The sequence below is a fragment of the Prunus mume genome, linkage group LG3 (genome assembly GCF_029339155.1).
Source record: "Prunus mume cultivar Tortuosa linkage group LG3, ASM2933915v1, whole genome shotgun sequence".
NCBI lineage: Eukaryota > Viridiplantae > Streptophyta > Magnoliopsida > Rosales > Rosaceae > Prunus > Prunus mume.
In genome coordinates this window covers 15,854,037-15,879,129 of record NC_142700.1, presented here as the reverse complement: position 1 = coordinate 15,879,129, position 25,093 = coordinate 15,854,037, and the positions used below count along the sequence as shown (strand labels likewise).

At 37.8% G+C, this 25,093-nt stretch overlaps 4 protein-coding genes across 18 annotated transcripts; 2 read left to right on the top strand and 2 right to left on the bottom strand.

Annotated features, from left to right (window-relative positions):
• Window positions 1–627: 627 nt before the first annotated feature.
• LOC148918880 (polyadenylate-binding protein RBP45-like) lies at window positions 628–2,543 on the bottom strand. The gene is made up of 3 exons (XM_089049373.1): window positions 2,139–2,543; window positions 1,251–1,728; window positions 628–886 (listed from the first exon to the last, which is right to left on the bottom strand). The coding sequence occupies exons 1-3, from the start codon at window positions 2,418–2,420 to the stop codon at window positions 822–824; spliced, it is 825 nt and encodes a 274-aa protein (XP_088905499.1). The 5' UTR covers window positions 2,421–2,543; the 3' UTR covers window positions 628–821.
• A 143-nt stretch (window positions 2,544–2,686) lies between these two features.
• Window positions 2,687–17,074, top strand: LOC103326471 (uncharacterized). Its single transcript, XM_008228701.3, is given in 16 exon segments — window positions 2,687–2,799; window positions 2,952–4,074; window positions 4,172–4,776; window positions 4,779–4,894; window positions 5,345–5,666; window positions 5,669–5,836; window positions 6,853–7,004; window positions 7,080–10,499; window positions 10,613–10,825; window positions 11,302–11,505; window positions 11,599–11,802; window positions 12,088–12,246; window positions 12,764–13,114; window positions 13,836–14,271; window positions 15,132–15,216; window positions 16,576–17,074. Coding segments are annotated over 16 exon segments (7,908 nt in total). The 5' UTR covers window positions 2,687–2,765; the 3' UTR covers window positions 16,892–17,074.
• Window positions 17,075–18,046: 972 nt separating this feature from the next.
• On the top strand, window positions 18,047–20,887 carry LOC103326473 (purple acid phosphatase 18). Its single transcript, XM_008228705.2, has 5 exons — window positions 18,047–18,253; window positions 19,091–19,759; window positions 19,897–20,085; window positions 20,169–20,257; window positions 20,357–20,887. Exons 1-5 carry the CDS (start codon window positions 18,116–18,118, stop codon window positions 20,574–20,576), a joined length of 1,305 nt encoding a protein of 434 aa, XP_008226927.2. The 5' UTR covers window positions 18,047–18,115; the 3' UTR covers window positions 20,577–20,887.
• A 387-nt stretch (window positions 20,888–21,274) lies between these two features.
• Window positions 21,275–24,962, bottom strand: LOC103344395 (CRS2-associated factor 2, mitochondrial-like). Of its 15 annotated transcripts, none has more exons than XR_016125068.1 (8): window positions 24,369–24,952; window positions 24,086–24,213; window positions 23,762–23,987; window positions 23,462–23,589; window positions 23,179–23,311; window positions 22,104–22,225; window positions 21,821–22,000; window positions 21,275–21,711 (listed from the first exon to the last, which is right to left on the bottom strand). XR_016125068.1 is itself a non-coding variant. In XM_089047949.1 (6 exons), exons 1-5 carry the CDS (start codon window positions 24,868–24,870, stop codon window positions 23,189–23,191), a joined length of 1,107 nt encoding a protein of 368 aa, XP_088904075.1. In that variant the 5' UTR covers window positions 24,871–24,950; the 3' UTR covers window positions 21,275–21,711; window positions 23,179–23,188. The 15 variants fall into 15 exon arrangements, 1 of the variants encoding a protein (XP_088904075.1); XR_016125073.1 differs by having other exon boundaries at window positions 21,821–21,908; XR_016125069.1 differs by having other exon boundaries at window positions 22,104–22,219.
• Window positions 24,963–25,093: the final 131 nt, after the last annotated feature.

Sequence of the window (25,093 nt, the reverse complement as noted above, 5' to 3'; positions counted from 1 at the left end):
GAACATCTTAAAGTACAACTTATCAAATATATCTTCTCATAATAATGATAGATAACCAGAAACAAAAAGATGTAGACAGCTCAATTTCTATACATGAAATTAAATAGGTCACTCAAAAAATTACAAGCAATAAAACAGATCAAGTACACTCGATCCGATAGGAGTCTAGATGAAGAACTATTTCCAAATCCTGGCCCAGTACAATATTGGGATGGTCACCTTATGGAAAATTACTAAGTGTCATTTCTACCTTAAAACAAAAATAAGAGTGGCACCACAAGGTGCAACAAAAGAAAATGTCTTCAAAGATTTAAAGGTATTTTGCATTAAAATGTGAACTACTGCATGGGCTACAACTTATAGTTAGCATTTAATGTAGATTTATATTCTGACTTAAGATGAAGGCTGAAACGTGAAACCACAGAGAGACAAGGGCCACAAATTTGGGAACAAATTCTATCCTATCAAACATAGAGAACATTGTGGAACCGATCCACAAAGAAAAAAAACAATGCTTCTTCAAAGTAAGCGAAGTATTAAAAGAAGGATATATAAACTTCGGAAATTGGAGTAAATGTAAACCTGATTGGTAAATGGAATAAATGTAAACTCGACTGGAAAATGGAATAAAGTAAGCCAGACTGGTAAATGGAATAAATGTAAAGCTGATCGGCAAATGGAATAAATGTAAAGCTGACTGGTAAATGGAATAAATGTAAAGCTGACTGGAAAGGTAATTCTTGAGTAGCATAGCAAATGCCACGAGAAAAGAAGAAGCTTATGACATAAACAAAATAACTGACCTAAAATGAGGCCACGCATTAATGTGGAATCATTTCAGCTGAAATCAGTTCCAGGCCCCCCAAAATGAGAGCCTCTCGGTGTCCTGCTTTAAGACAACATGAGTTCTACATAAGTCTTTGCATGTTTTAACATAATTAAATGCGCCCAAGTTTACAAAGGAAAGTACTCGAAGGAAATGACTAAGTTCCGCCAATCTTCAACTGAATAACTGAAAGGGTGCCAAATTTAGAACACTTCTGACAATTTCACCTCGAAAGTATAAACTAAAAGCCCTACTGCAACTTACCAAACCATGATTAACATAAAGCCCAAAATATTCATAATGTAAAGTAGCAGAACAAACATATAAGAAAAAAGCTAACTACAAACAAGCTGCAGATACAGGTTCAGAAGCTTTGTATAGTTATTACCACAAAGCATGTGCAATATCTAACTAGGAAACATACCTTTCTGGTATTGCTGTCCACCACTAGCTGGTTTCTTAGTAGCAGCAGGGCCAATCCGCATGGGCCTGGTAGAGCAATACTGACCATTCATCTCAGTCATGGCTCGCAATTGCTCACCTTCATCACCAAACCTAACAAAACCATATCCCTTGGAGCGTCCAGTGGTCCTATCAGTGACAACTTTTGCACCCTTAACAGAGTGATAAGCAGCTCTAAATGTCTCTTGAAGGAGGTAATCAGTCACATCAGCAGCCAAATCCCCTACAAAAACTGTAAAATCCGGACCATCATCCTGTCGCCTCTCGCCAGCACCTAGGGTTGCCCAATTCAGTCGGAAATTCTGCTCCGTGTTGGGCATCAGTGTTCCATTGTATTGCTGCAAGATCTGCTCAGCCGCACTGCGAGACCTAAACTCGATAAAGCCATAACCTTCTGGCAAAGCCGTCTGCTTATTACGGATAACCTTTGCAGTCACAGCCTACAAACACCTCAAAAGCCACAATGAATACAACATAATGGGATACACGGATCATACAAATAGTCCACACAAAAAGTACCAGAAATATAAATAAACAGCAAATCTCAATAAACAGTTCTGTAGTTTTGGTCGAAACCTGGGCTCAGGCATCTAGTTAATAGTTTTATTGTAATTTTTGGTTTATAAAAAAACCCAGTCGGTAAAGTCATAAAAGTTATGTTCTTTGTTCTTCTTTCAAATCACATCTAGAAATAAGCCCTAAATTCCAAATTTGAAGTACAAAAATATTCATTCACATCCAAGCAGAACACAAAATTGAATAGCAAATCACATAAAAGTCAAGCCCTAGATATACATGCACACATAAACGCACAAAGTACAGATAATCACATAGGTGCTTGTGTAACTACCTCTCCGGTGGGACCAAAACAGCTGAGGATATAGTTCTCGTCCATCCACGGCAACAAGTCACCGATCCAGAGCGAGCGGATCTCATCGGGGCCAGGATTCTGTGTGGTCGCGTACTGCTGCTGAGGTGCCGGCTGGGCCCACCCAGCCTGTGCCGGAGGGGCTTGGCCCTGCTGCTGCGGCGGCATCATCATCCACTCCTGCGGCGGCTGCTGCTGGTATTGCTGCTGCGGATCTGATGGAATCTGTTGTGGGACCACTCCTCCTGATGGCTGCTGCATCATGGTGAAGAAAGGCGGGTGTTTGGGTACGGGATAAGGGTGTCCTCGTGGAGGAGGAAGAGGGATTGCGGCGTGGTTTGGGAACAGCGATAACCTTAATCCCGGATTGGGTCTGAGAGAGAGGATATTTTCGGGGTGGAGGGGCTTATATAGGCGAGGGTTGTCGAGTGACACGTGGGGATGGAGGATAGGTTGGGTTGTGAATCTTGTGAAATTGTGATAGGGTGTCTGAATGATAGGCCGGGCCTATTTCAAAATGTGGGCTTGGCGGAGCCAACCCCTAATTTCCTAAAACCCTAATTTCCCCAAAACCCACAAGGACGTCAACCAGACTCTCTGTGTTCTTCAATGGAAGTAGCAAGCTCAGCCTCCGAAGATCAAGGTACGCATCCAATGCATACAAAACTGAGGCTTTTGTTTTTATTTTGGTACCCTTTCAGTTTTCTGTTTGTTTGCTTGCCTAGAAAGTGTCTGAATACAAAAGAGAGAACAAATTGGTTGCCTAGATTTGTAATGTTTGTTTTTGAATTGCAGCTATGGTAGTTGAAAATTATGACGGTGAGGTTGAGAGAGTGGAGATGCCTAAACCTACGCTTAAAGTGAGCCATGAAGCTAAACTTAAAGAGCTGTTGCATAAGATTAATTCTGTCGAAATTAAATTATGCTCTGACGGTACAAAAGAATTCATTAAGTTGCTGAAAGGGGATTCTGGAGGTGAATTGCTCCATTATTATGTGAAGAATTCAGCCAAGTGCTTGGAGCTTCTGGCTGCTTGGAAGCTCCGGCGAGGGAAATCGGGAATGTTTTGTATACTTAAATTAATTTCTGTTATTTTGAGTCATCCTGATGGAATATATAAACCAAATGATGTGGAGAGGATGGCTATAAGTAGGGCATTGGATAGGTTTGCTCGGTCGCTTATTGAAGAGCAGTTGCAAGATGTGTATAAGGAGTTGAATAGTAAAGAAGCGAAACGCCAGAAGGCGGCACTTCTGCTTTTGGGTTCGATTGTGAGGCGTGGGTCTGGTTTGGCTTCTGAGGTTGCAAAGAATTTTGATTTCAAACTCCAGGGGTTTTCCAAGATGGGTGAGTACAAAAAGAAGCAGAACGAGAGAAGAATGAAGCTGTCATTGAGAAAGGCGTTTGTGGGGTTTGCAGTGTCATTTCTGGAGGTGGGAACGCCAGGATTGCTGAGGTCAGTTATACGGCAGAAGGAAATGTACTCTGTTGTCCTTCGCGGGCTTGGGAATGATGATGATGAGACTGTTTTATATGTTTTGTCCACATTGAGGAACAGGATTCTTGTTGAAGAGTCATCAGTTTCCCCAAGTCTTCGAAGTGTTCTCTTTGGGAGTGTTACTTTGGAACAATTAGTCAACATTTGTGGAAGGGAGAATGGTGGCGCATCTGCAGAATTGGCATACAGTGTCTTAGTTATGGTTTGTACCGATCCTTGTAATGGCTTGATGTCAGATTTGAAGAGACGCCTGAGGGGTAATTCAAAGCGACTTGTGGATCTAATGAAGAAACTTAAAGCAACTGAGATTGGGTACCACAGGGATCTGCTTTTGGCTATTGTTAATGGGAGACCGCCTATTGCTGCAGCATATATGGTAGAGTTCCCCTACAACCTTGAGGACTGTGCATCGCCTACCTGGTCAGATTATTTATACCTCTTCATCATATTGTTTAATACTCAATTTTAGCTGGACCTCTATTCCTCTATATTTGCATGGTGACTGAAGCATTTGCAGGTTTTCTGTTGTTACTCTGGCAGCAAACGTGGTTTCTTCAGTGGGGAGTGGGCATCCTTTTGGTTTCCATGATTTTCAGTCTCATGATCAAGCCTTGTTGGACAATGTGGACGTGCAGAGTATCATGAAATGCTTGTATCCCCGTTCGTTCAGCCGGTCCACAATCAATAAGGGACTGCTTCACTCTGATTTTCTAGTGAAGCACGGAACTTTAAGGGTTCTTTTAGAGGCACTGAAATTGCTGGACTCCTTCCTTTGTGTTTTAAACCAAAATGGGAAGTTATATGTTTCAGAGTCTTTCAAGCAAGATTTTCAAAATGAAGTCCGTACCTTGCTCCCTGATCCTCAAGTTTTGTTGACTCTACTTTCTTCTCTGAGTAATCACTCCAAAAATCAACAGTTAAGCTTAAAGAGGACAACAGAGTTGGAGAAGTTCCCCGAACACAGCCGCAGTAGTGTGAAAAAAATGAAAACAGATATAGAGAACAAGGACGCAGACATTATTATAGGTGGGCTAAATTTTGATCCAGATGTTGCTTTGCCCGAGATTAGTGAAAGAATTGTAGGTTCGTCCACAGACGATGGATTGGACAATGAAAAGGATGCTACAATGTTATGGCGGAAATTTGGGGTTTGGATCTTCACTCCACATCTCTAACGACACTTAAGGATGCAGAGATATACTTCCACTGTAGGCTGCTGGATGCTTTGAAAATTTATCTTGTAAGTTTAATTTTTCCTAGTCTTATTTTCTCTTGGATCTTTTATTGAGGCCTTATGGGGCCTAAAAAACGCAGGGTTAGATACTTATGCCTGATATTTTTTTATTTGGCCAAGGTAGGGATCACTGTTGCTTTTTGGTTTAAAAAAAAGCTGATTTGGCATATTGGATTTGCTGTGTGAGGGATGTGATTTTCTAGCACTATCAGGCCTTTAGGGAATACATCTATTGTGTTTTGATGCTTTCAAGTCAAGGCTTGTCTTAATCCCTCGAGGGAAAACGTTTCTCATGCATAATAGATCTAGTAACGTTGGGTGCATCCTTACTACAAAGGATAACTCATTTGCCTCATTCTTTGGAACTTAGTATATGCCTGAATGTATGTATTTCTTCGTTTGGTAACAGTCTGTGTAGTTGTTGCTTACAATGTTCTTTCAATTCTTTTATCGCAGCGGATAATGCCCACTGTCTTGGAGGGATCATTTGAGTTTTTTATGAATCTCCTAAGCAGTCCTTCAGCATCACAAACTGATCTGCAGCGCTCTCTTTTGTCTTTGCTAGTAGCGTTCGTTGGATGGTCTCCAAGTAGTAGAATTCCAATTAGGACTCCACCACTGATGTACAAACATCTTTTGGCATTCATGAACTTGCTAGTTTTTTCACAAATCAGTGACATAAAGGATCAAGCATATCGTCTTGCGCAAGCGGCTATGTTAAGTACTGGTGCTTTTGACAGAAACCAACATGAAATTGCATCATGGTTCTTGTTTTTACCGGTTTTGATAGAGAAAAATCTTCTGTTCAAGTCCTCTTGGATGTATTACAGAGCTTGTGTCATGTTCTCAACTCATTCTTATGTGATGCCATTTCTACTACTGGGAATAATTTGTTCAAATACTGGGAGATTGTTAAGCGTTATACCTGCCCTTTGGAAATAAATAAAGGTAACTGCTATTCATCGAATTTGTACAATTTTAGCATTGGTACATCTTTATTTTCTTTTTTTGGTGGTGGCGGATTAATTGATACTTGCCAAGTTTGCTTGTTAGGCACTAAGCATATCTGGCATGCTCAGTTAAGATGTGGCGTGGAAAATTTTAAATGATAAAACCTTTTACAGTTCTTTATGGGTAGGGCCATGCAATGAATGAGTGAATGAGTTGTGATGTTACAAATTTTCTTTTAACAGGTCTTTACAGGTTTGATTTTTGACTTTTAAATGGATTAGATATAAAGTTAATTGATTAGAGGAGGCATTATCTGTTACACAAGTTTCATGTACTGTTGTGGGATAGTAAGGGAAAGACGTATGTTAATGTCCTCATTTCTGATGAATTAGATTTATGGTAGTGGTGCTTGAGCATGTTAGTTGCATATGATGTGTTGAAGTAGACCTGGAAACGAGTTGCGTTTTTGCAGGATTGTGTTGTGTCATGTGAAAATTAGCCAAAACTGAGCGTGACCGTAAGTGAACTGGTGGAAAAATGCAAACACGAACACAATATACAAAAATCATGGGTAACACACACATGAAATACTAATGTTTAAACATTATACACCAAATGTTAAACTCATCTTAAAATAACAGTATTCTTGATGGGTTAAAACAGGTTTCTCAGGTTGACGCGAAACTTAGTGGGTGGCTAATGGATCCGCCTGTTTTCCAATACAACCCTTTAAGCTTCAGCTTTAACACTAAATTTTTCTTGCAGGTTCATGTGGTGTGTTGTGTACAATTTTGCCTAGTGTAATAATTTTAAGTTGTCCAATACTTTCTTCACCTTACTTTTTCTATTGAATTGAGTGTGTAGTTTTAAATTCGTTTAATATGCTTTTCAATTGTGCTATTATTCAGGAATAAATCTTGTTTTTTAGATGAAAGTGGTCCTAATGTATCCTTTCCTTCAACTGTGTGAAAGGCTATTTCTTCATGCTGAATTTTCCTTTGTTTGTCTTGCAGAAGCGAAACCTCATTTCAGTCCTCTCAGCATATGTGTGCTGCAGAAGTGTCTAAGGTTGATCGATTCTGGATCTGGATCCTTTACAATGCATGAGAAGTCAATGGTATCAACATATGTATGCAGCACGCTGAAATATCTCTTGCAAACTCAGGTACACATTTTCTATTTTTTAGCTTAGAATTGAATGCTTTTTAACACAATCTAATATGAAGATCAATTTTGATAGGTTGATGCAGTATTGTTGTCTTCTTTGATCTGTTCAGTCTTCGCTGAGAGGCTTGGTGACTGTTCTGTCATTAATGATTCTGGGGTAAACATCTGTGAGTGGAGGCCTTTAAACGATTTACTTCTCTTTTCGAAGAGTATATCTGATCAGAAAACTTGTGGTATTTTTTCTATTCCCAATAAGGCTATGCCTGATGGTAGTTCTTTAGCAACTGCACTTGAGGAAGTTAAAAGATTTGAAAAGAGTAGGGATGATAGTGAAGTAGCTGGAATCACCAAAGCCTTTTCTTTCTCAATTCTCTGTACTATGTCTGATGGAATATTAAAATATTTTCCATCCGTTATGATCATTTCACAATTTGTTCTGGGTGTTCCTGTCTCTCTCTTATCATCGAGATTCTTTCTTGAACAAACCCTTCTAGGCAGTGTTTCCAAGTTGTGGCCAGAAATTTTTTTTCCTGCTCTGGATATGGCTCTATCCAATAGTTGTTGCAGAGGTAGAAACAATTTTTCTCTTGACCCTGCTTCTTATGCAGGAGAAATGATATATAACCAAGATGTTGATGCAGATGAAGCTGCTTCTGCTGCGTTTAGCTTCTTTTTGAAGAAGGCACCTTTCCATGTTCTATTCCCTGCCATTATGAGCATTCATGGTCCTTCATCAGAGCCCTCAAAGATACAAGACTTGCTTCTAGCTAAACTATCTGAGTGCGCAACTGATGGCCACCCTATTTCCTATTTGCGTCTTGTGCTATTTTGGCTTTATCAGATACGGTCATCTCATAGAATTGAACAATTAGTCAACTTCCAGCAACTGTCTGAGATTTGTTTAGTTCTTGTGGATAGTTTGTTATCTCAATTATTGGTTTTGAATACTGATTCTGGTTCTTCTAAAAATTCCTGGGCTCTTTTGTCAAGCCAAGATATTCAAGAAGTGGCTGAAACCATCTTCTCTCATCCTGCAATGATAACATCATTTTCCTGTCCTTTGGGATGTAGTGAGGACTTGCCAAAGAGTAACCTAGCAGAAAATACAGATGCTTTGATTGGTTTATCCAGGCGGAGAATTCATATATTAGATCGGCATGGCTTGGATATATTGGCAACAACTTGTGACTACTTTTTTTCTTTATGCAATGACCACCAATATACACCAGAAGTTGAAAATGGTGCTGGTAAACAATTTGTGAAAGCTTTTAACATCTTGCTGCAGAAGCTACTTCAGGTAGTCAGGGACAAATTTGATCAATGCATTAGTGCTAAAGATCTAATGCCTTTCCTGCCAACATATTATGCTTTACATGCTTTGATTCGTTTTATATCTCCTTTCGAGCTTCTTGAATTGGTGCGATGGATGTTTAGTAGAGTTGACATGGATGACAACCAGAAATCTGCTATTTCTTTCGGGTCTTGCATTGCTGGTGGTGCTTTCAGAAATCTGTCTAGTTATTTGCAGCAACCAAATACAAAGAGAAAATCATATGATTTGTTTTGGAAAATGGAAGAGACCAGTATCAACACTGACATTTTTGAGGAAATCTACAGTAAAGTATGTAAGTTTTCTTTGCATTTTAAAGCAGAAGTTGTGGATGTATGCTTGCTGGAGGCTATAAACGCCGTTTGCAGACACAAATACATGCAGCAATGTAATCTTCATCCATTACATATAGTATTGTCGAGAGTTATAGCAACCACTCCTGTAGAAATGCTTTCCCATTGCATTTACAGAACAAGCAAGAAGAAAGCTAGATTTTTGTCTCTTCTTATTGATATGAGCTCCATGCATTTGTCTACCTTTGGGCACCTATTTTTGGGTATTCTGAACAAAGATTTTCTACATGAAGGCAATGTGATAGAAGAGACTTGTGTCCCTGCTTTTTCAGATGAGCACTATTTGATGCTTTTGCCTGCTGCTTTGTCTTACTTGAATTCCGTTTCCATGAAATTTGGAAGGCTGTGTTACAAGCATTTTAGAAATATACCTGTTTTTTATTCAAAGATTCTTTTGAATGGTTTCCAACATTGGAATACTTTTGTGTCTAGAGATGTGTTTCAGGAAGAATTTGGAGAGTTTTTGCCATCGTCTGCTCCAGAACTTCTCTGTCTCATTGATGATAGTCTTCTTGGAAAAGCAATTTGTATGTTGCGTTATCACTTTAGTTTGAATGAAGATTCAATGAAATTGAAGAAGCGATTAAAGCTTTTTAATTCCATTTTCCCACCTTCTTCGGAACACAATGAGCTGATAGACTGTGATGTTGGTGGATTGGGTTCTCAATCACTCAATGAATCATTAAACCTTGTAAATAAAATTTTCGCAAAGATATCATTTTGTAAAATTTTGTTATTCCCAAAAGGTAATCAGTCAGATGAAGCAGGCAGGGACTTGAAAGACATTTCTTTGGACAATGGATCAAATAAAGAGGACTCATCAAGAATGCAATTTTTAAACATATTGGTGGGTATCTGGCAATGGATTGTTAAAAGAGTCTCTTCAGTTTCTGATAGTTCTCGAAAGGAAACAATCACAGATAGTTCTTCACTATGGAGATGCTTGGAAGTTCTCATATTGACAAGCATTCTTGAACTGACCAGAGAGATTTCTGATGGTCTTACCCAATTACAATCTATCCCCTTCCTAGAGCAATTGATGAAATCAGCTCTTCTATATAGGTTTGAAGATCCAACAACTTTGAAAACCGTGCGAGATCTCCTAACTTTTCTGTCAGAGGGAAAATTTTCACGTGTTCCCTATCTTCAGCTTCTACTTGCCCACTCTCAGTTTGCGCCTACTATTCGTTCTGTCTACAAATCATCTGATTGTTCTATTGTTGGGGCATTTTCCAGGCCTATGTCTGGCATTCTGAGATCACTTGTTTTCCCTTCCACAAACAAAAATGTAATTGATGGCAAGTGCAATCTGGAAACAACTGACTTGTATGTAAAACAGTTGGAGGTTATTAAATTACTTCGAATACTCTTTCCAATAAAGGTTCATCAGTATGATTTTGACTTTGCAAAAGATTTAGGCATAAATCTCAGAGAGCTGCATTTACTTCTCTTGTCTTCTTATGGCTCAACACTCAGTGAAATTGATGTGGAGATATATAATTTGATGCGCACAATTGAGTCTATTGATGATATAGAGCCTGTCAATTTTGCTGGAATGGATCACCTGTGGGGCAATGCGGTGTTAAAGATAGAAAAGGAACGGACTCTGGCACAGAATTTGTCTTATGATATCATGACTGATACTGAAGCAGTAAAAGAACGCTGTAGAAGTCAATTTAGAGAAAATCTTGTCATTGACCCCAAAATATGTGCATCCACGGTGCTATATTTTCCATATGATAGAGTGACATCTGAGGAACTATTATCCTTGAACAAGTTTCAAAAGGATAATTTTGATGATATGCATGTGGTATGTATTTTACTTGTGAATTAATGACAAATATAATTATGTTTAAGCTGACACTTGAGATATGTGTTTATTGTCATAGTTCTCATCTAACCACATCATTAAATTTAATGCAGTTGCATTCCCCTGATGTTGAAAACGTAGAACGATATAATCCTGTTTTCATCTTGCGCTTCTCTATTCATAGCCTTGCAGAGGGTTATATTGAACCCTTGGAATTCGCTGGTTTAGGCTTGCTTGGTATTGCATTTATGAGTATGTCATCACCTGACGATAGGATAAGAAGATTGGGTTATGATTCTCTTGGAAGATTTAAGAATGCTTTGGAGGTAATGCTGTGTTCAAAATAGTTGCTGGCTCTGTACCTGCTTTCTGTGCATGTGTTAGTAGTATATATATACATATGTATATAAGTGCAATACATATTCATTATGCTACTGGACTTTCCTTTCTCGAATATTTATTATTCATCCAATCACTATATGATGTAAGTTGCAGCAATATTATGTCTCGTGTTATAGTTAGTCCTCTTCGAAATTAGGAAGTCAGATTTTTGCACAGTAGCACTAGTGCATGTCTGTAATTAAAGAGCTATTAATTACTGTTTCATGGCTAGAGTTCTCAATCTTCTAGAATTTTCTTATGTTGAAGTATCATATATTATTTGCTTGCAGAGTATCTTGGTATGTCAATATTTGTGACAGATCGTCCTTTTACAAAAATCAATGTCACTTAGGTTATAATATTCCTTTCTGCATTCTTTGTCTAAGCTGTTTGTTTATCAAAGTTCAACTACCATTCACAGAAATGTCCAAAGAGGAAGGGTGTCAGGCAAATTCAACTTCTGTTAACTTATGTGCAAAATGCTATAGAAGAACCGTGGCAGAGGATCCCTTCTGTAAATGCTATTTTTGCTGCAGAGACATCCCTCATACTATTAGATCCTTCACATGATCATTATGCAGCTTTAAGTAAGCTTTTGATGAGATCGTCCAGGATGAATGTGAAGGTATGAGTTTCATGAACTTGGTAAACTACACTTTTTATTTCTGCATTCAGACATGTACTTACATGTTTCTTTTCTAATTTTCTTCAATTGCAGAATATACTTTTCTTTAGCAATTTTTTTTGGAGTTCCTCTATCAATTTCAAAGCAGAAAGGTTGTGGATACTTCGCTTAGTATATGCAGGGCTGAACTTTCAGGATGATGCTAAAATCTATATGAAGAACTCCATTCTTGAGACTCTGATGAGTTTCTATGTTTCTCCAATCTCGGATGATGAATCCAAGGAACTAATTCTTCAGGTAACCATTTGGCTGGTATTAATGGTTTCTTCATTTGAACGTTTGATACCGGCCTCTAATACTCGTGAGGTTGGGCGCGAGCTAGACGTGCTAGATTGAGTTGTCTATAAATTACAATGTGTGATTCTAAACATGAGTTAGTTTTCAGAATTGCGATTTTTCATTTTGAGATGCATCTGTATCTTTTGCCCTGATTTTGAAAACTTGGGTAGTCTTTGATATTTTGATACTAATTGCTTATGTCTGGTTTTATATGGCTTAATCTATTATCTTATTTTCACTCAGGTAGTGAAGAAGGCAGTTAAATTACATAAGATGGCACGTTATCTGGTGGAACAATGTGGTCTTTTTTCGTGGTTATCATCTGTGCTCTCAATATTGAGTGAAAGTCATTTCAGAGATGAAAAAAGTTTGTTCTTGTTGCAGTTGGGTGTGGTATCCGAGGTTATTACTGGAACTTTTTTGTCTGCTGTTCTGTAAAATTCTCTATTCCCCTCCCCCTGAAATTTCTTGTTCATGTGTATTGCATAACATTTGAGTTGTCTGCTTGATGTCAATTAAAATCTGTCATTGTCTGTACCGTCCAATTGTAACTAGAAGCATCATAACGCAATGTTCATGTGTCCATGCCAGAGGGCAGAATTAATTGAATTTTTCATGTACCTTTCTGTTGCTTAGCTCTGTTTTGCAGTCTTAGTTGAATTGTCTAGCTAGTTTTTCTACCTACACTAGTGAACTTGTCCCCTATTTATTTCTTTGTTCATGAAGTATGTGTCTTAAAAAAAATTGTGAAAGAGAAAATAGTTTTCTAGATAACCTCTTTTATATTGTCAAGATATATTCCAAGGTGAATGGGACATTTACAATGGCTCACTATTTTTATTATTTGTTAATTTAAGCTTGCAGAAGGTCTTTCATAGTTTTTACTCCTTGCTTACTTACCATGCCCCTTGGATTTCAGGTTGTCAATGATGTTATTTCTTCCAGAAACATGACTGAGTGGTTGCAAAAACATGCTCTTGAGCAGCTCATGGAACTTACATCTCATCTCTATAAATTTCTTGTCAGTTATATGGCTTTGATAAAGCAAAAAGTTGCCGTTGTCAATCCAATTCTGGGAATAATAATATCAACACTCAAGATATCCCAAAAGAGGAGGATATATCAGCCACATTTTATTCTATCAATTGAGGGTTCATATAACATATATAAGGCTGTTAAGATATGTGACAATACAAGATCTTGCGCTACGGCGGAGCTTGGCCTTCATGCTATACTTATGAGTGCACCTCCAGTGGCCATATTTTGTTTGGTATCTCTCTCTCTCTCTCTCTCTCTCTCTCTCAAACACACACTTAACAGTAGCTATTTGTTTGTCTGCTTGTTTGCATCTGCTATCCATCCGTGTATATGCATTGCACATGGGAAGAATGTTTTAGTTCCTCTCCTTTCTTGAACCTCTGAGAAAAGTACACACCAACAAAAGTTTTTGTTAGCTGCCCTTTGGGATGGTATCATTTTTGAGTTGGAATTGTAGGGTTCACTTTTCGTTAATGCGTGGCCAGTTAAAAATCTGGGCATTGAAATTGAATTTTCAAACATGTAGGTATGCTGGTTATATATGTGCACATAGATGTGGATGCTTCCTTGTATGATTGGATGTTCTGTGAACTTATATTTCTTGAATGTAACATGATAAATTCCCCTTGAACTAATTTGATATTAATCTTCACTTATGCCCTAGATTCCCATAAGTTTAGATTATAACATCTTTTAGAAGACCCATGGAATGTATCAATGGCAAAATATTTTCCAACATATGTTTTTGTGATGCGTAATTAAGGTTCCTTATGCATTTTGGACAATTGAGCAGGTGTATCATATATTCATATGGTAATCTTTCTTCCAAATTAACCATTTTATCCCTGTTAAAGATATCCTCAACATTCTTAATACCTTAATATAGCAGTTAGATGTCACTATTTTGTCTTGATTTTACCATGAAAACTGAATCTTGATCTCATATGTTTCAGAGTCGTGAAAAGCTTTCAAGTTTTATTATGTGGGCAATTTCTGCTGCTGTGGAAGTAGAGTCTGCGAAGATGCTTCAGCACAAAGAATCTCACCAATGTTTTGCTATTATTCCAGAGGAAGAGCTGCAAGAAAATTCTTTGATATCAAAACTTTTACGTTGGCTAACTGCGTCTGTAATTCTTGGGAAGCTTGATTGGAAATCAAATTATCTGGACCCAGAGTTTCCAAAAATGTTAAATATAAAAACTTTGCAGTCTTTAATGGATCATGTTGAAAGTGCATGCAGAGAAAACAGCAAAAGCAGTTATGGTTGTGAGGAGATTTTAGCTTCTGCAATTCTCTACCTCCAACAGCTTGCTGGCACAAATTACAAACTGCTACCATCAGTCACAACTGCCCTTAGTCTTCTCCTTTCCGATGCCTCCATTTTTGCAGGTATCATGCTTTATTTGATTAGCTATGCATTTGGGTTTTGGAGTTTATTGTTTGGGTGCGAACATGAGGAGTTGGTTTAAAAACTGCTTTAGTTATTTCAAAAAAGTGGCATATCTTACTTCAGAACCTCAACAGTAACCATACAGGGAATTGAATAATGAATGTTCAACTGATCCCATGGCATACCCTCCCTGGATACGAATTCTGGAAAAGAATTGGTCCGATTATGATCATTATGAGTGTCTGCTGGTGAGACTTTAGATTGATTTTGCCTAATAATTTTGTGGGAGAGCCACCAGTTTTAACCAGATGCCTTGGGTCAAGGACAACAACTGTCTTTGTAATTAAGTTTTAATTTTTTATTTTAATGTTGAGTAAGCACAATTGAAACCACATAGATGGACTTCTAGTTGTGGTAGGCTTACATCAAGAATTAGCATACAGCTCGTAGTTTTATTGTATTTGCTCATGGATGAGCTCATCAATTGTGGGCTCAGAGCTATGATGTGTGTTTATGTGACTTTGCTCTAGGTTATGATAGAAAAAGAAAGAAATAAAGTGGTGAGCTGTTTTGTAATCTAGACGTATTAGTCAGGAAGGTGATATGATATGTATGCTGTTGTATTAAATTGCTTCTATTACCATTTAAAAAAAAAAACTCTCCCTTCCTCTCTCCCCAATATTTCCAAGACCATAAATCCTAACTCTACCTTTGAAAAAAGTTTTGAGATAGTTAAATGGTTCTATCACGCTGAACCATTTTCAGAACTGTAGTTTTACTGTGCACTGACGATCAAATGCATATGCACAAAAAATAGATTTACACCTTTTACTTACAGCCTTCATGTAATCTGTTTCAGGGTCCTTACGTAATAATGGGAGTGTTGTGAAATCACTCTGGTCGAAGATAGGTTTCCCTGCTGAAGCTAATCCTGCTTGGAGATGGTAAGATACAATGTTCTCCCACCCCTTTTTTCCTTTCCTCTTCAATCTTTGCACATGGTATTTGGCAGGGACTTGTTTACACACCTTTTTCTACCAAAATTTCCTAATGGTTTATTGAGGTCACTGGGTTTGAAAAATTGACCAAAATAGATGCTCTGTTTAGACTTTTCCTGGACACCTTATGGTTATAATCAAGGTCTAAAATATCGAGGGTTTCGGAAATATCGGGAGTCCAAATACACGGATATATGGATGGGAATATCGGGAAATTATCGATATCAGTAAAAATTGAATAAAAACTATGGAAATTGTAAGAAAACCTTGGAAATTTTGATTGAAACTTTAGAGGATGTTTATTTAGTCAATTTATCTATTACTTTTGGAAGGAAATGCATTGCATAGTGGGTTTGACTGATTTAAGTTCATTCTATAACGAGCTGACAAATACTGTAACTTAAAAAATTGTTTAATGTGTAAGTAATAAAATGGGTTTATATACTATTATGTAGGTCAAGAATAACAATAACAAATGTAAAGATAAATAACAATAATAAATTAGAGTGATTTATATAGTATATGTATAAATTTAAAAAATTATATGTAAATATTAAGTAATAAAAGGGGGTTATATTGTGAAAAGATTAACATATGTGTAAATTATAAAAATATATGCTAATTTATATGATTGAGAGAGTCCATATGCTTTTCTGTAGTGAGTTGCTCTAAATACGTTAGAGATGCTATAATGACAAGCAAATTGCAATAGAGCGGGTGGTTGAGAGATACAGGAATTGGTCTCTAACCTGGGTTTAAAACCAGCTTATGTTCAATTTTATGTGTTTTCGTCTTTATTTCTGATTTGAAAGAGTGGCGATAAATTGGTGATAATTTCGAAACTTCGAGATATATCATCGATATATTGACCAATATAGCCTTGTGAAGGATGGAAAATATCTTCACGATATTTTTGCCGAAAATATCGCCAGAAATATCAAAATTTATATGATATATACATGGGATATTGCCAAAATATCAGAGCTTCAGAAAAACGAAATTATCGCCGATATTTCGGCAATATTATCGAAATTTAAGACTATGGTTATAATCATCTTTTTGTTTACCAGGACAAGGCTCCCATGTTGGGAATCAAGTTTGATGATCACTAATAAGCTGACACTGTCAATTTGATAAATTGTCTGAAAGATTTAAAAAATACAGTAACCCTTCACTAGCTCATTTTAGGAATCCAGTCTGTCTGATATTTTGATGTTCTGCTAGCCTACTTGAATGCTGGGTACGTCATTTGTGCCCGGAAACCCTGATCAAAGCTAACTTGTTCTGGCCATACAATTTGTACAGGTCATTTTACCAGCCATGGAAGGATCTTACATTGGAACTAACTGGCTCACAAAAGATGGAGGAACTCCATGCCTGTCAATCTCTTTTAGTTATTATTTCAAATGTGCTTGGAAAAGGACCATCAGAATTGCAGGTTTCATCAACACAAGAAGTAGATAGATTGGGTGTATTTGAATGGGAAAGAAGTATTGCAGAGACTCAGTCATGCCAAGAAAAGGCTGCTAGATCCCAGACTTTTCTTGCTCAGGACCCCTGGACGCAGAACTTTGGGCTTGAGGCTTCCATAGAAAAAAGGGATTTAGATATTAATTTTTGAAGTTGACTCTGCCCTTACTATGAGTTTTGTTAAGGGTTTCTGTTAAATCCAATAACCCTTGGCATTATTTATGAATGTAGAAGCCTTTTGTATAGTAGTTGGAGTTGAGTTGTTCCATGTCCGTAGAGAAAAATAACTTGGGTGCTAATTTTTTGTACGAGAAAAACTCTACTGCACTGGGTATATTACTCCTCTCTCTCTCTCCCTCTCTCTCACGTGACAAGATGAGCTCTTAGAGGGTCTTTTGAGGTATCTTCACGATGGTCTCTTCTCAAAAGAATAAGAAGCCATTCAATCCTTGCTGGAATTTGTCTCCCTGAAATGACGGGCGGGTTGCGTAATTTCATGTAATTCTATAAAAATGCAGGCTCTCCCTAGCTGTCTACAGAAGAGATGTTCAAGTCCTTGTTTGGTTGTCACTCAAATAACCTCCTATGTTGCATCTGCTAAGTTCATGCTACACGACCTAGTTTTTCTTCTCAATATATTTTTTTTTTCAACAAACAACGCATTATTAAATCAAGTTCTACAACATGATTGTTTGCAATGCAATAATCTAGTGTGCATATCAAATGTCATGTAAGCTGAGAAAAGGAGAAAATAATTGCAATGATTTAACAAAATAATTGCAAAACTAAATGCAAAAAGAAAAACAGAAGTTGTTGAAAAAGACTTACTTATGAGAGTAAATTATGTATCTGTTCTACTTTTGATTGAAGTTGATTCACAATTCAACAAATATCCCTTTATATAAATATTACGGGATAGCAAAACAATGTTATTCTTGTGATATACAAATTCCTCTCAAGGTTTACAAACACGTAGCCCACTATTGCAGTTAAAGTTTAGGTGGAAACATTTCACCGACTAGTACAACACTACTGCACCTACATACATTTGTTAAGGAATGCACCAAATGCCTTCATTAAGGAATGCACCTAAAGTCTTCTATGCGGAATCCACATGTTCACAAACCTTTAATTTTTCTTTGTTAGATGGGAAATCACAAAAAACAGATGTAATATTTTATTTTCCAGATCCACCCTCCCCAAGCAAGACCATAGAAGAACTATACAAAATTGTCTCGAATAAGACATGGGTAATTTAGTCATTCCACTATAACATTCCAAAAAGAGCCAAAAACAGCCCCTCCCCCCCGGCTGAGCTACTACTAGATATCAACAACTTTCATAAAAATGATAGCAGACAAAGAGGGAGACAACAATGGACCCGAAGCCGATAATCACTTTCCTTCTCTTAATCTCGGCAACCGTCATCGCAGCCCAAGAATACGTCCGGCCTCCGCCTCGCAAAGCCCTCCATTTTCCATGGAGCCGAAAACCCTCTTCTCTTCCCCAGCAGGTAGCTTAATCATCTTTACCTTCTCATCTTCTCACTCTACTGTTTCTTTCACTTTCTGGGTATGTCAAAATTTTCTCAGGAAAAAAAAAAAAATCAGAGTCTGATTCCATATCTTATGAAACCATAAATCTTTTGCTCCATTTTAAGTTGGGTTCTGTTTGTTTTGCCAGAAAATACTTTCCTTTCTGTCTAATCTTTCTTTTATTTATTTATTTATATATATTTTGTTTAGTATGTTGTGTAGCTTGATTTTGATCTTGTATGGAATAATGGGCCATGTGAACAAGCTTGTTTTACAGAAAAGAGAAGTTCCAAAAGTTTGTTGTTATTTAAACTCTATGTATAATGCTAGTGTAAGCTTAACAGAGCAGGGGTGGAAATTGACCCAAATGGAGATGGTGGCTCAAACAAACATGCTTCTGATGAACAGTTGCGGGTTGAATCATAATTGGATGTGTGCCTTCTGTTAAAAAGCAAATCTATCCTAGGTTTTCTGCTGATGTATAAATAAGATTTGTTGCTTGTGATAAGTTTTATAGCGTCCCTCCTTGAATCTCAACAAAACCTTAATTATTGGAAATGATCAATTGTTGTGCATCGGAGTGAAAGTTAGATTTCTGGATGTTATGGCTGCATAGTGACCATGATTATCATTAATTGTGACTTAATCTGTGTTGATTTGTGCCCGGGGCAAGTATCTTTCAAGGCCGTTTGGCTTTGTTTGATATTTTCTCATTATTGCTTCCAAATTTATGAAGATTTTCAGGTTTTAAACCGTTTTATTTATCGTAGTCATTTACTATAATATATACTTTGCTGCACAAATTCCTATTGCAGGTGCACATCTCTTTAGCAGGGGACAAGCACATGCGAGTGACTTGGACCACTAATGATAAATCTGCTCCGTCAATTGTTGAATATGGAACATCGTCAGGGAAGTACAGTTCTGTAGCTCAAGGAGAAAGTACCTCTTATAGTTATCTGCTCTATAGATCAGGAAAGATACACCATACTGTCATTGGCCCTCTTGAACATGGCACCGTTTACTTTTATCAATGTGGAGGACAAGGTCCTGAGTTTCAGTTCAAGACCCCTCCAGCTCAATTTCCAATTACTTTCGCCGTGGCTGGAGATATGGGACAAACTGGATGGACAAAGTCAACCCTAGACCACATTGAACAGTGCAAATATGATGTGCATCTGCTTCCTGGAGATCTTTCATATGCTGATTACATGCAGTCCCGATGGGATACATTTGGTGAGCTGGTGCAGCCACTTGCAAGTGCAAGGCCATGGATGGTAACCCAAGGGAACCATGAAAAGGAGAATATACCATTGTTAAAAGATGGGTTTGCATCCTATAATTCCCGATGGAAAATGCCGTATGAAGAGAGTGGATCAAGTTCGAATCTTTACTATTCCTTTGAAGTTGCAGGTGTTCATGCTATCATGCTCGGTTCATATACTGATTACGATGAGTATTCAGATCAATACAGGTGGTTGAAGGTTAGTTAATTTTCTCTTCTCTTGTCAGAAGGAATATTGCTTTTTCTTCTACATTAAATTATATATTATATTTGTTTGTAAAAGGACACTTAGAGGTAGATCTATGACGGTCATATATTGTCACTCTTGTGAAACAGGCTGATCTTTCAAAGGTAGACCGTCAGAAGACACCTTGGCTGGTTGTTCTCTTTCATGTGCCCTGGTACAATAGTAACAAGGCTCATCAAGGTGAAGGGGACAGCATGATGGCAGCAATGGAGCCATTACTGTATGCTGCCAGTGTGGATATAGTGCTCGCTGGTCATGTTCATGCTTATGAACGCACGGTATAGCTATGCTAATTCAGCACATATTTGTTTAGTATAAATTTGGGCTTTCAGTTTTTAATTCACCTTAGCCCATTTGACAGAAACGTGTGAACAGTGGAAAATCAGATACATGCGGCGCTGTCCACATAACCATTGGTGATGGAGGAAACAGAGAAGGTTTAGCTCACAAGTATGTTGTTGTGCTCAAAATTTTCAATATAGGAAAATAGAATATTTGTTTTCTCATGTGATTGGCAATACAATCCTGAAATTCGGTTCGCATTGGCAGGTATATAAACCCATCTCCTGAGTGGTCAGTTTTCCGGGAAGCAAGTTTTGGTCATGGGGAGCTCAAGATAGTGAATTCGACCCATGCCTTTTGGACCTGGCATAGGAATGATGATGATGAGCCTGTAAGGTCTGATCAGGTCTGGATAACCTCATTGGTCAGTTCTGGATGTGTTGCTGAGAAGAGATATGAACTAAGGAGTATACTTGTGGCGCCATAGGACTTGTCATGCATGTGATGGCTTCACCTGATTTTGTCAAATCAGGGGTTTTTATGTATAAGATGAAATCATCTACCAACTGGTTGATGTGCAAATAGAATCCAATCATTGCTGCTTGAATTGGTAGAACACGGTAGGTCCACGATGTGCTGATTGAGTTCTCTCAACTGGTTGATGTGTCTGGAAAACTGGTTTTTTAATCTGTTTGAATGTGCAAGAACTTCAGTATATTGTTGAACTCTGTGTATAGTATATGTGGTAAGATTCTCCCTTTATTTTTGTCTAATGTAACATATATAGTTCGCCCTTTATGTTGTTCTTGGCAGTATGTCTTTCTGGCTATACATTCAGGATCGAAGGATTAGATCATACAGAACTCTGGTTAAAAGTTCCTGGCCCCAATGGCTAGTGAATGTTTCTTTTAACCATATTGGCACATCTGTGGTGTGGCATGGTCAGCCCCAGTTTTATTTTTGAAAGTTTCCCAAATATCTTAAAAACAATTCTCTCTTCCTTTTGGTTCTAAAACAATTCCATGGTGCAATACGAAGTATATATCTGAACAAACAAATATACAAAGATCATTTCCAGAAAAAGGAAAGGGAAAAAAAACCATAGGGGCATGGTGAGGTGAGGCCTCAAGAATTGCTTTAAAAAAAATGTAAGGCAACAATTCAAAACTACTTAAAAAAGAAAAATTCACAAAAGCAATCATTTTTGAGTTTATTCAAAAAAGAATACATTCACATTAGATTACAAAGGTGTCACACGCATGCGCAAAGAGATTACAATTGAAACTTGAATACTAACAAGAACCAAAAGGTGGGAAATTTTGGTCTCCCAAGTGCCTTCTGAAATTCTTCTCATTTTAATGCAGCATAATGGGCTTGTACATTAAGAACGTCCTCATGAGATCCGTTAGATATGAAATGGCACTGCCTCATTTGATTTTACCAACTTCTTCAGTCTACTGGCAACACATGCAGAGAACGTAACATGGTATCATTCCTACCACATATCTAAGCGCACTCGATCATCTTCGATAGAGTTCCTTTTTTGTAGCTTGCTGGGTGTTGGAGAAGACTAATTAAACCATTGGCAGTAAGACTATGACCTGAATTGGTGAGCACCAGACCTGTGTGAATTGGATGAGATGAGTGATTAGCGGTCTGCAAGAGCTAACTGATATGCCAATGCTATATTTGACAAGCTACACTACCAAAATACTACATTTGGAACTTTACCTTCCAATGTTGTGTGCCAAAGAAAACATTTGATTTCCAACTACTGTTACTTTTTCCACCGCAATTTCTCCTCCAAGTTACAATGTTCCTATATTATCCACCAAACCATCATCCAACTATCAATTCCTTTGGCTTTATTTTATTTTTCTTTGAGTAATATAGTACTATCACTTGAAGAAGCTGCAGGTGAATTAAAGTTTAGATATTAAAACTATAAAAAGCAAATAGGAATAAAACAGAAAAGTCAGATTGTCTATTTCAGTTGTTTCATCTTGTTGCCTACTTTTTGAGGCCACCCGAAATTTGTTGCAGCTCCTCATAGCTGTATTTTAACAAGATGTAAAAACTCTTGATCTCTCATTGTCTTGTATGTAACTCTTGAATGCCTAAAAGTTCTGTCTGCTTCTACCAAAATGACCTGAAATGTTTATATAAAATAAATAAATAAATAAATAAATAAATAAAAAGGTAGGTATACGACGTACAAACTGATTAAAAAATTATTTAAGTTTTCAAAAATTTGATCTTGGATGATCCTCAACCAATTGTTGCAGATTACTATATATATCTTAATTAGTTCCGAATGCATTCCCAAATTTTCCTTATTGTTTATTGTCTTCTCCTTTCCTAATCTGTGATGAGAATACGCACTGAGAGAACAATTGAAAATTGACAACAAACAATGGATGAAAGCTCTAAAGTTCATGGATTCTTTCTTCATCTAATTAGTGGCTATATGGTAGAGCCAGACACGCACGAAAGTCTAAACCAACAAAACTTTTGCCCAACCCACACACAAAAGGTGTTATGAAGCCATAACACTAACACCTTGTACCATACAACCATCAATATGGTAGAAGGACCTGGGTCATTCTACCATGCAAGTGGGGTATTCCGTGTCAGTGTAAAATTGTCTATGGATTCATAAAACTTTTGTGTGTGCCGTGCATAAAAGCATAGACATTTATAACACCAACAATGCTAGGAAGACCACACGTTAATACCACATGATGTGACAAGTGATGTACAGCTCATGTCAATTAATTTATCCCTTCGGTTGTCATTTAATTTATTCTTAATTTTTAAATTGAATTTTTAATCCATTTCTAGGTTCTTCAAGCGAACATAATGAGCCTAAAGATATAGCGGTAGTCAGTGGTGAAGGAAAACAAGAGTTGTAACTAAATGCAAGAGGAATGGAGGTTGACAAGAGAATAGTAATTGGAAGACTTTTTTTGTATTTGGCATACAACATTTTAACGCATTGTGTCACAAACAAAATTTTGACATAAAAACTTTCCAGATATAGCATTGGGATTTGTATTTGAGAATTTTTCTTTTAGAATTGAGTACCAAACCTGACCACACTTAAGCATCTGCAAACTTTTCACTTCTATCCCTGCACTTGGAGTCTTCTTCTTGATCTCTCTTTCCCCTCCAGAGTACAATCTGCTCATCCTTGAACAAAAGAGGGATGCAAGGTACCAGATCCTGAATATATAGAATACACAAGGGGATAGATCACTTAAGGGAGCAACTCGAGATAGATGCAGAAAACAAGAAGCATAAGAACGGAATAGAGACCCACAACTACCACCTAAACAGAAAGAAAACTCCAATTCAACCCAATACAAGTCCTACCCTTAATTTCACGCCTATCCTTTTGCAATCACTGGTACCAACATGCGTGCAGTCTAGTCTCACTACCTCCTCAGTCTTGAAAGCCTCCCTGACTCTATCCACAACATTCACATACACACCATTTCTAGCTGCAGGGAATAACATCAAACAATAAAAAAGCAAGCTAACAGAAGGGAACCATAAATTGTTTCCATATCCCGTTTACTTATAAACAACAAAGAAAAGCAAAGCGTCATCTGAAACTTCCCAAAAATCAAATTCACTTCTTTAAGTTTCCTTCTTTTTTGATAAGACACTTACTAAGTTTCATAACAGGTGGGGAATTTAGTCCTCTGTTTCTTAATTCCTTCGTTTCTTCAAATGTCAAGCCATCAGCAACATTCTTTACAAGCTTGGGATATATCGGAGTGTACGGTTTCCAGAGCATTACAGGTATTACAGGTCGATTCTTCGGATCATAGTTTCGACCCCGGTATAAAATAAGGACATTAATGTGCTGGTAGACAATCTTCCCACCAGATTTGTCCTGCACAGACACTAGTATCTCCATGAGCTAATAATTTCCGAACACCAAAAATCAAAACCAAATCCAGATAATTGGAGCTGACTGAGTTAAGTTCAAACCTCAAGGTGGAAGCAAACATTGTCCATGTCAAGAGTTGGCACTCCCAAACACTTGATCCTCACAGCTTCTGCCCGCTTCCAATGGTTGTGGATATCATCTAACATGTTATGAGTAACTCCTCCCTTTCCTGATACAAAATTAAATCATTTAGTCCCTCATAAAAATGACTGCAAAACGAAACCAACTTTCAAGCCTAAAACATATATAAAGAACTGCATATAATAGAATACAATGCAATACATAGTTAATCTCAGGGTAGAACCCTAAATCCTAACCCCTTACCCATGTTGATTTGCCGAGCACAATCACTATGACGGTACCGTTCCACCAGCTTAGCCACTTCCTCCTCCGTTAGTGGGTCTCCAAGAACCCGTTTCCTCTCCTCCACGACCCGGTTCAAGTCCACTTCTTGTTGGGTCAGGGCAACAGTGCCGGTCCATTTCCTATCAAGCCGACCTGGCCCAAAAGGAGAGAACTTGGGCGACTCCCGGAACGCAATAGGTTCGACCTTCGGGTTTGTTTCTGAGTACGAGTAGCTGAAGTCGAAGGGTAGGTCCGACTTGAGAGGCCGGGTCGGTTCATTCTTCGTATCTGGATCTTTATTCTGTGTCTTGTTCTTCTTGGGCTTCGGAGGTTTGGAAACTGGAGAGAAAGGAGGGTCGTCTTCGTATTGGTCTTCAGAGAGAGAATGGCTGAGAAAGCGAGAGAGGGAGATAAAGGGTTTGGCCGGGTCTAGGGTTAGAGTTTTGTGAGGTGAGGAACGCCATGGGAGTAGCTTAAGCATTGCAACAGAGAATTGAAGTCAAGAGTGAACCGAGGAAAAACTGTACTGCGGGTTGAAAATGAAGGGGCAATATCGTAAACAAGCACAAAACACATAACCTCATGTGGGCAGTAACATTAAAAACAACTCCACCCATTTGCTTTTGTTGCAAGAAGATTATTCACGCTGAATAGTAATTGCCTGCAAGAAGAATGCATGCTTTCCACCGTGACAAAAGACAATT

What these genes read in the sequence shown, in the direction of transcription:
- LOC148918880 (XM_089049373.1), bottom strand. Translation starts at nt 2,420, where the DNA reads ATGATGCAGCAGCCATCAGGAGGAGTGGTCCCACAACAGATTCCATCA. An exon ending in GTTTTGGTCCCACCGGAGAG is followed by an intron (nt 1,729 to 2,138) that starts GTAGTTACACAA and finishes AGGTGTTTGTAG; the next exon opens with GCTGTGACTGCAAAGGTTAT. An exon ending in TGGACAGCAATACCAGAAAG is followed by an intron (nt 887 to 1,250) that starts GTATGTTTCCTA and finishes GTCTTAAAGCAG; the next exon opens with GACACCGAGAGGCTCTCATT.
- LOC103326473 (XM_008228705.2), top strand. Translation starts at nt 18,116, where the DNA reads ATGGACCCGAAGCCGATAATCACTTTCCTTCTCTTAATCTCGGCAACC. An exon ending in ATCAATACAGGTGGTTGAAG is followed by an intron (nt 19,760 to 19,896) that starts GTTAGTTAATTT and finishes CTTGTGAAACAG; the next exon opens with GCTGATCTTTCAAAGGTAGA. An exon ending in AGAGAAGGTTTAGCTCACAA is followed by an intron (nt 20,258 to 20,356) that starts GTATGTTGTTGT and finishes TCGCATTGGCAG; the next exon opens with GTATATAAACCCATCTCCTG.
- LOC103344395 (XM_089047949.1), bottom strand. Translation starts at nt 24,870, where the DNA reads ATGCTTAAGCTACTCCCATGGCGTTCCTCACCTCACAAAACTCTAACC. An exon ending in ATGTTTGCTTCCACCTTGAG is followed by an intron (nt 23,988 to 24,085) that starts GTTTGAACTTAA and finishes GTGTCTGTGCAG; the next exon opens with GACAAATCTGGTGGGAAGAT. An exon ending in CCCACCTGTTATGAAACTTA is followed by an intron (nt 23,590 to 23,761) that starts GTAAGTGTCTTA and finishes TATTCCCTGCAG; the next exon opens with CTAGAAATGGTGTGTATGTG.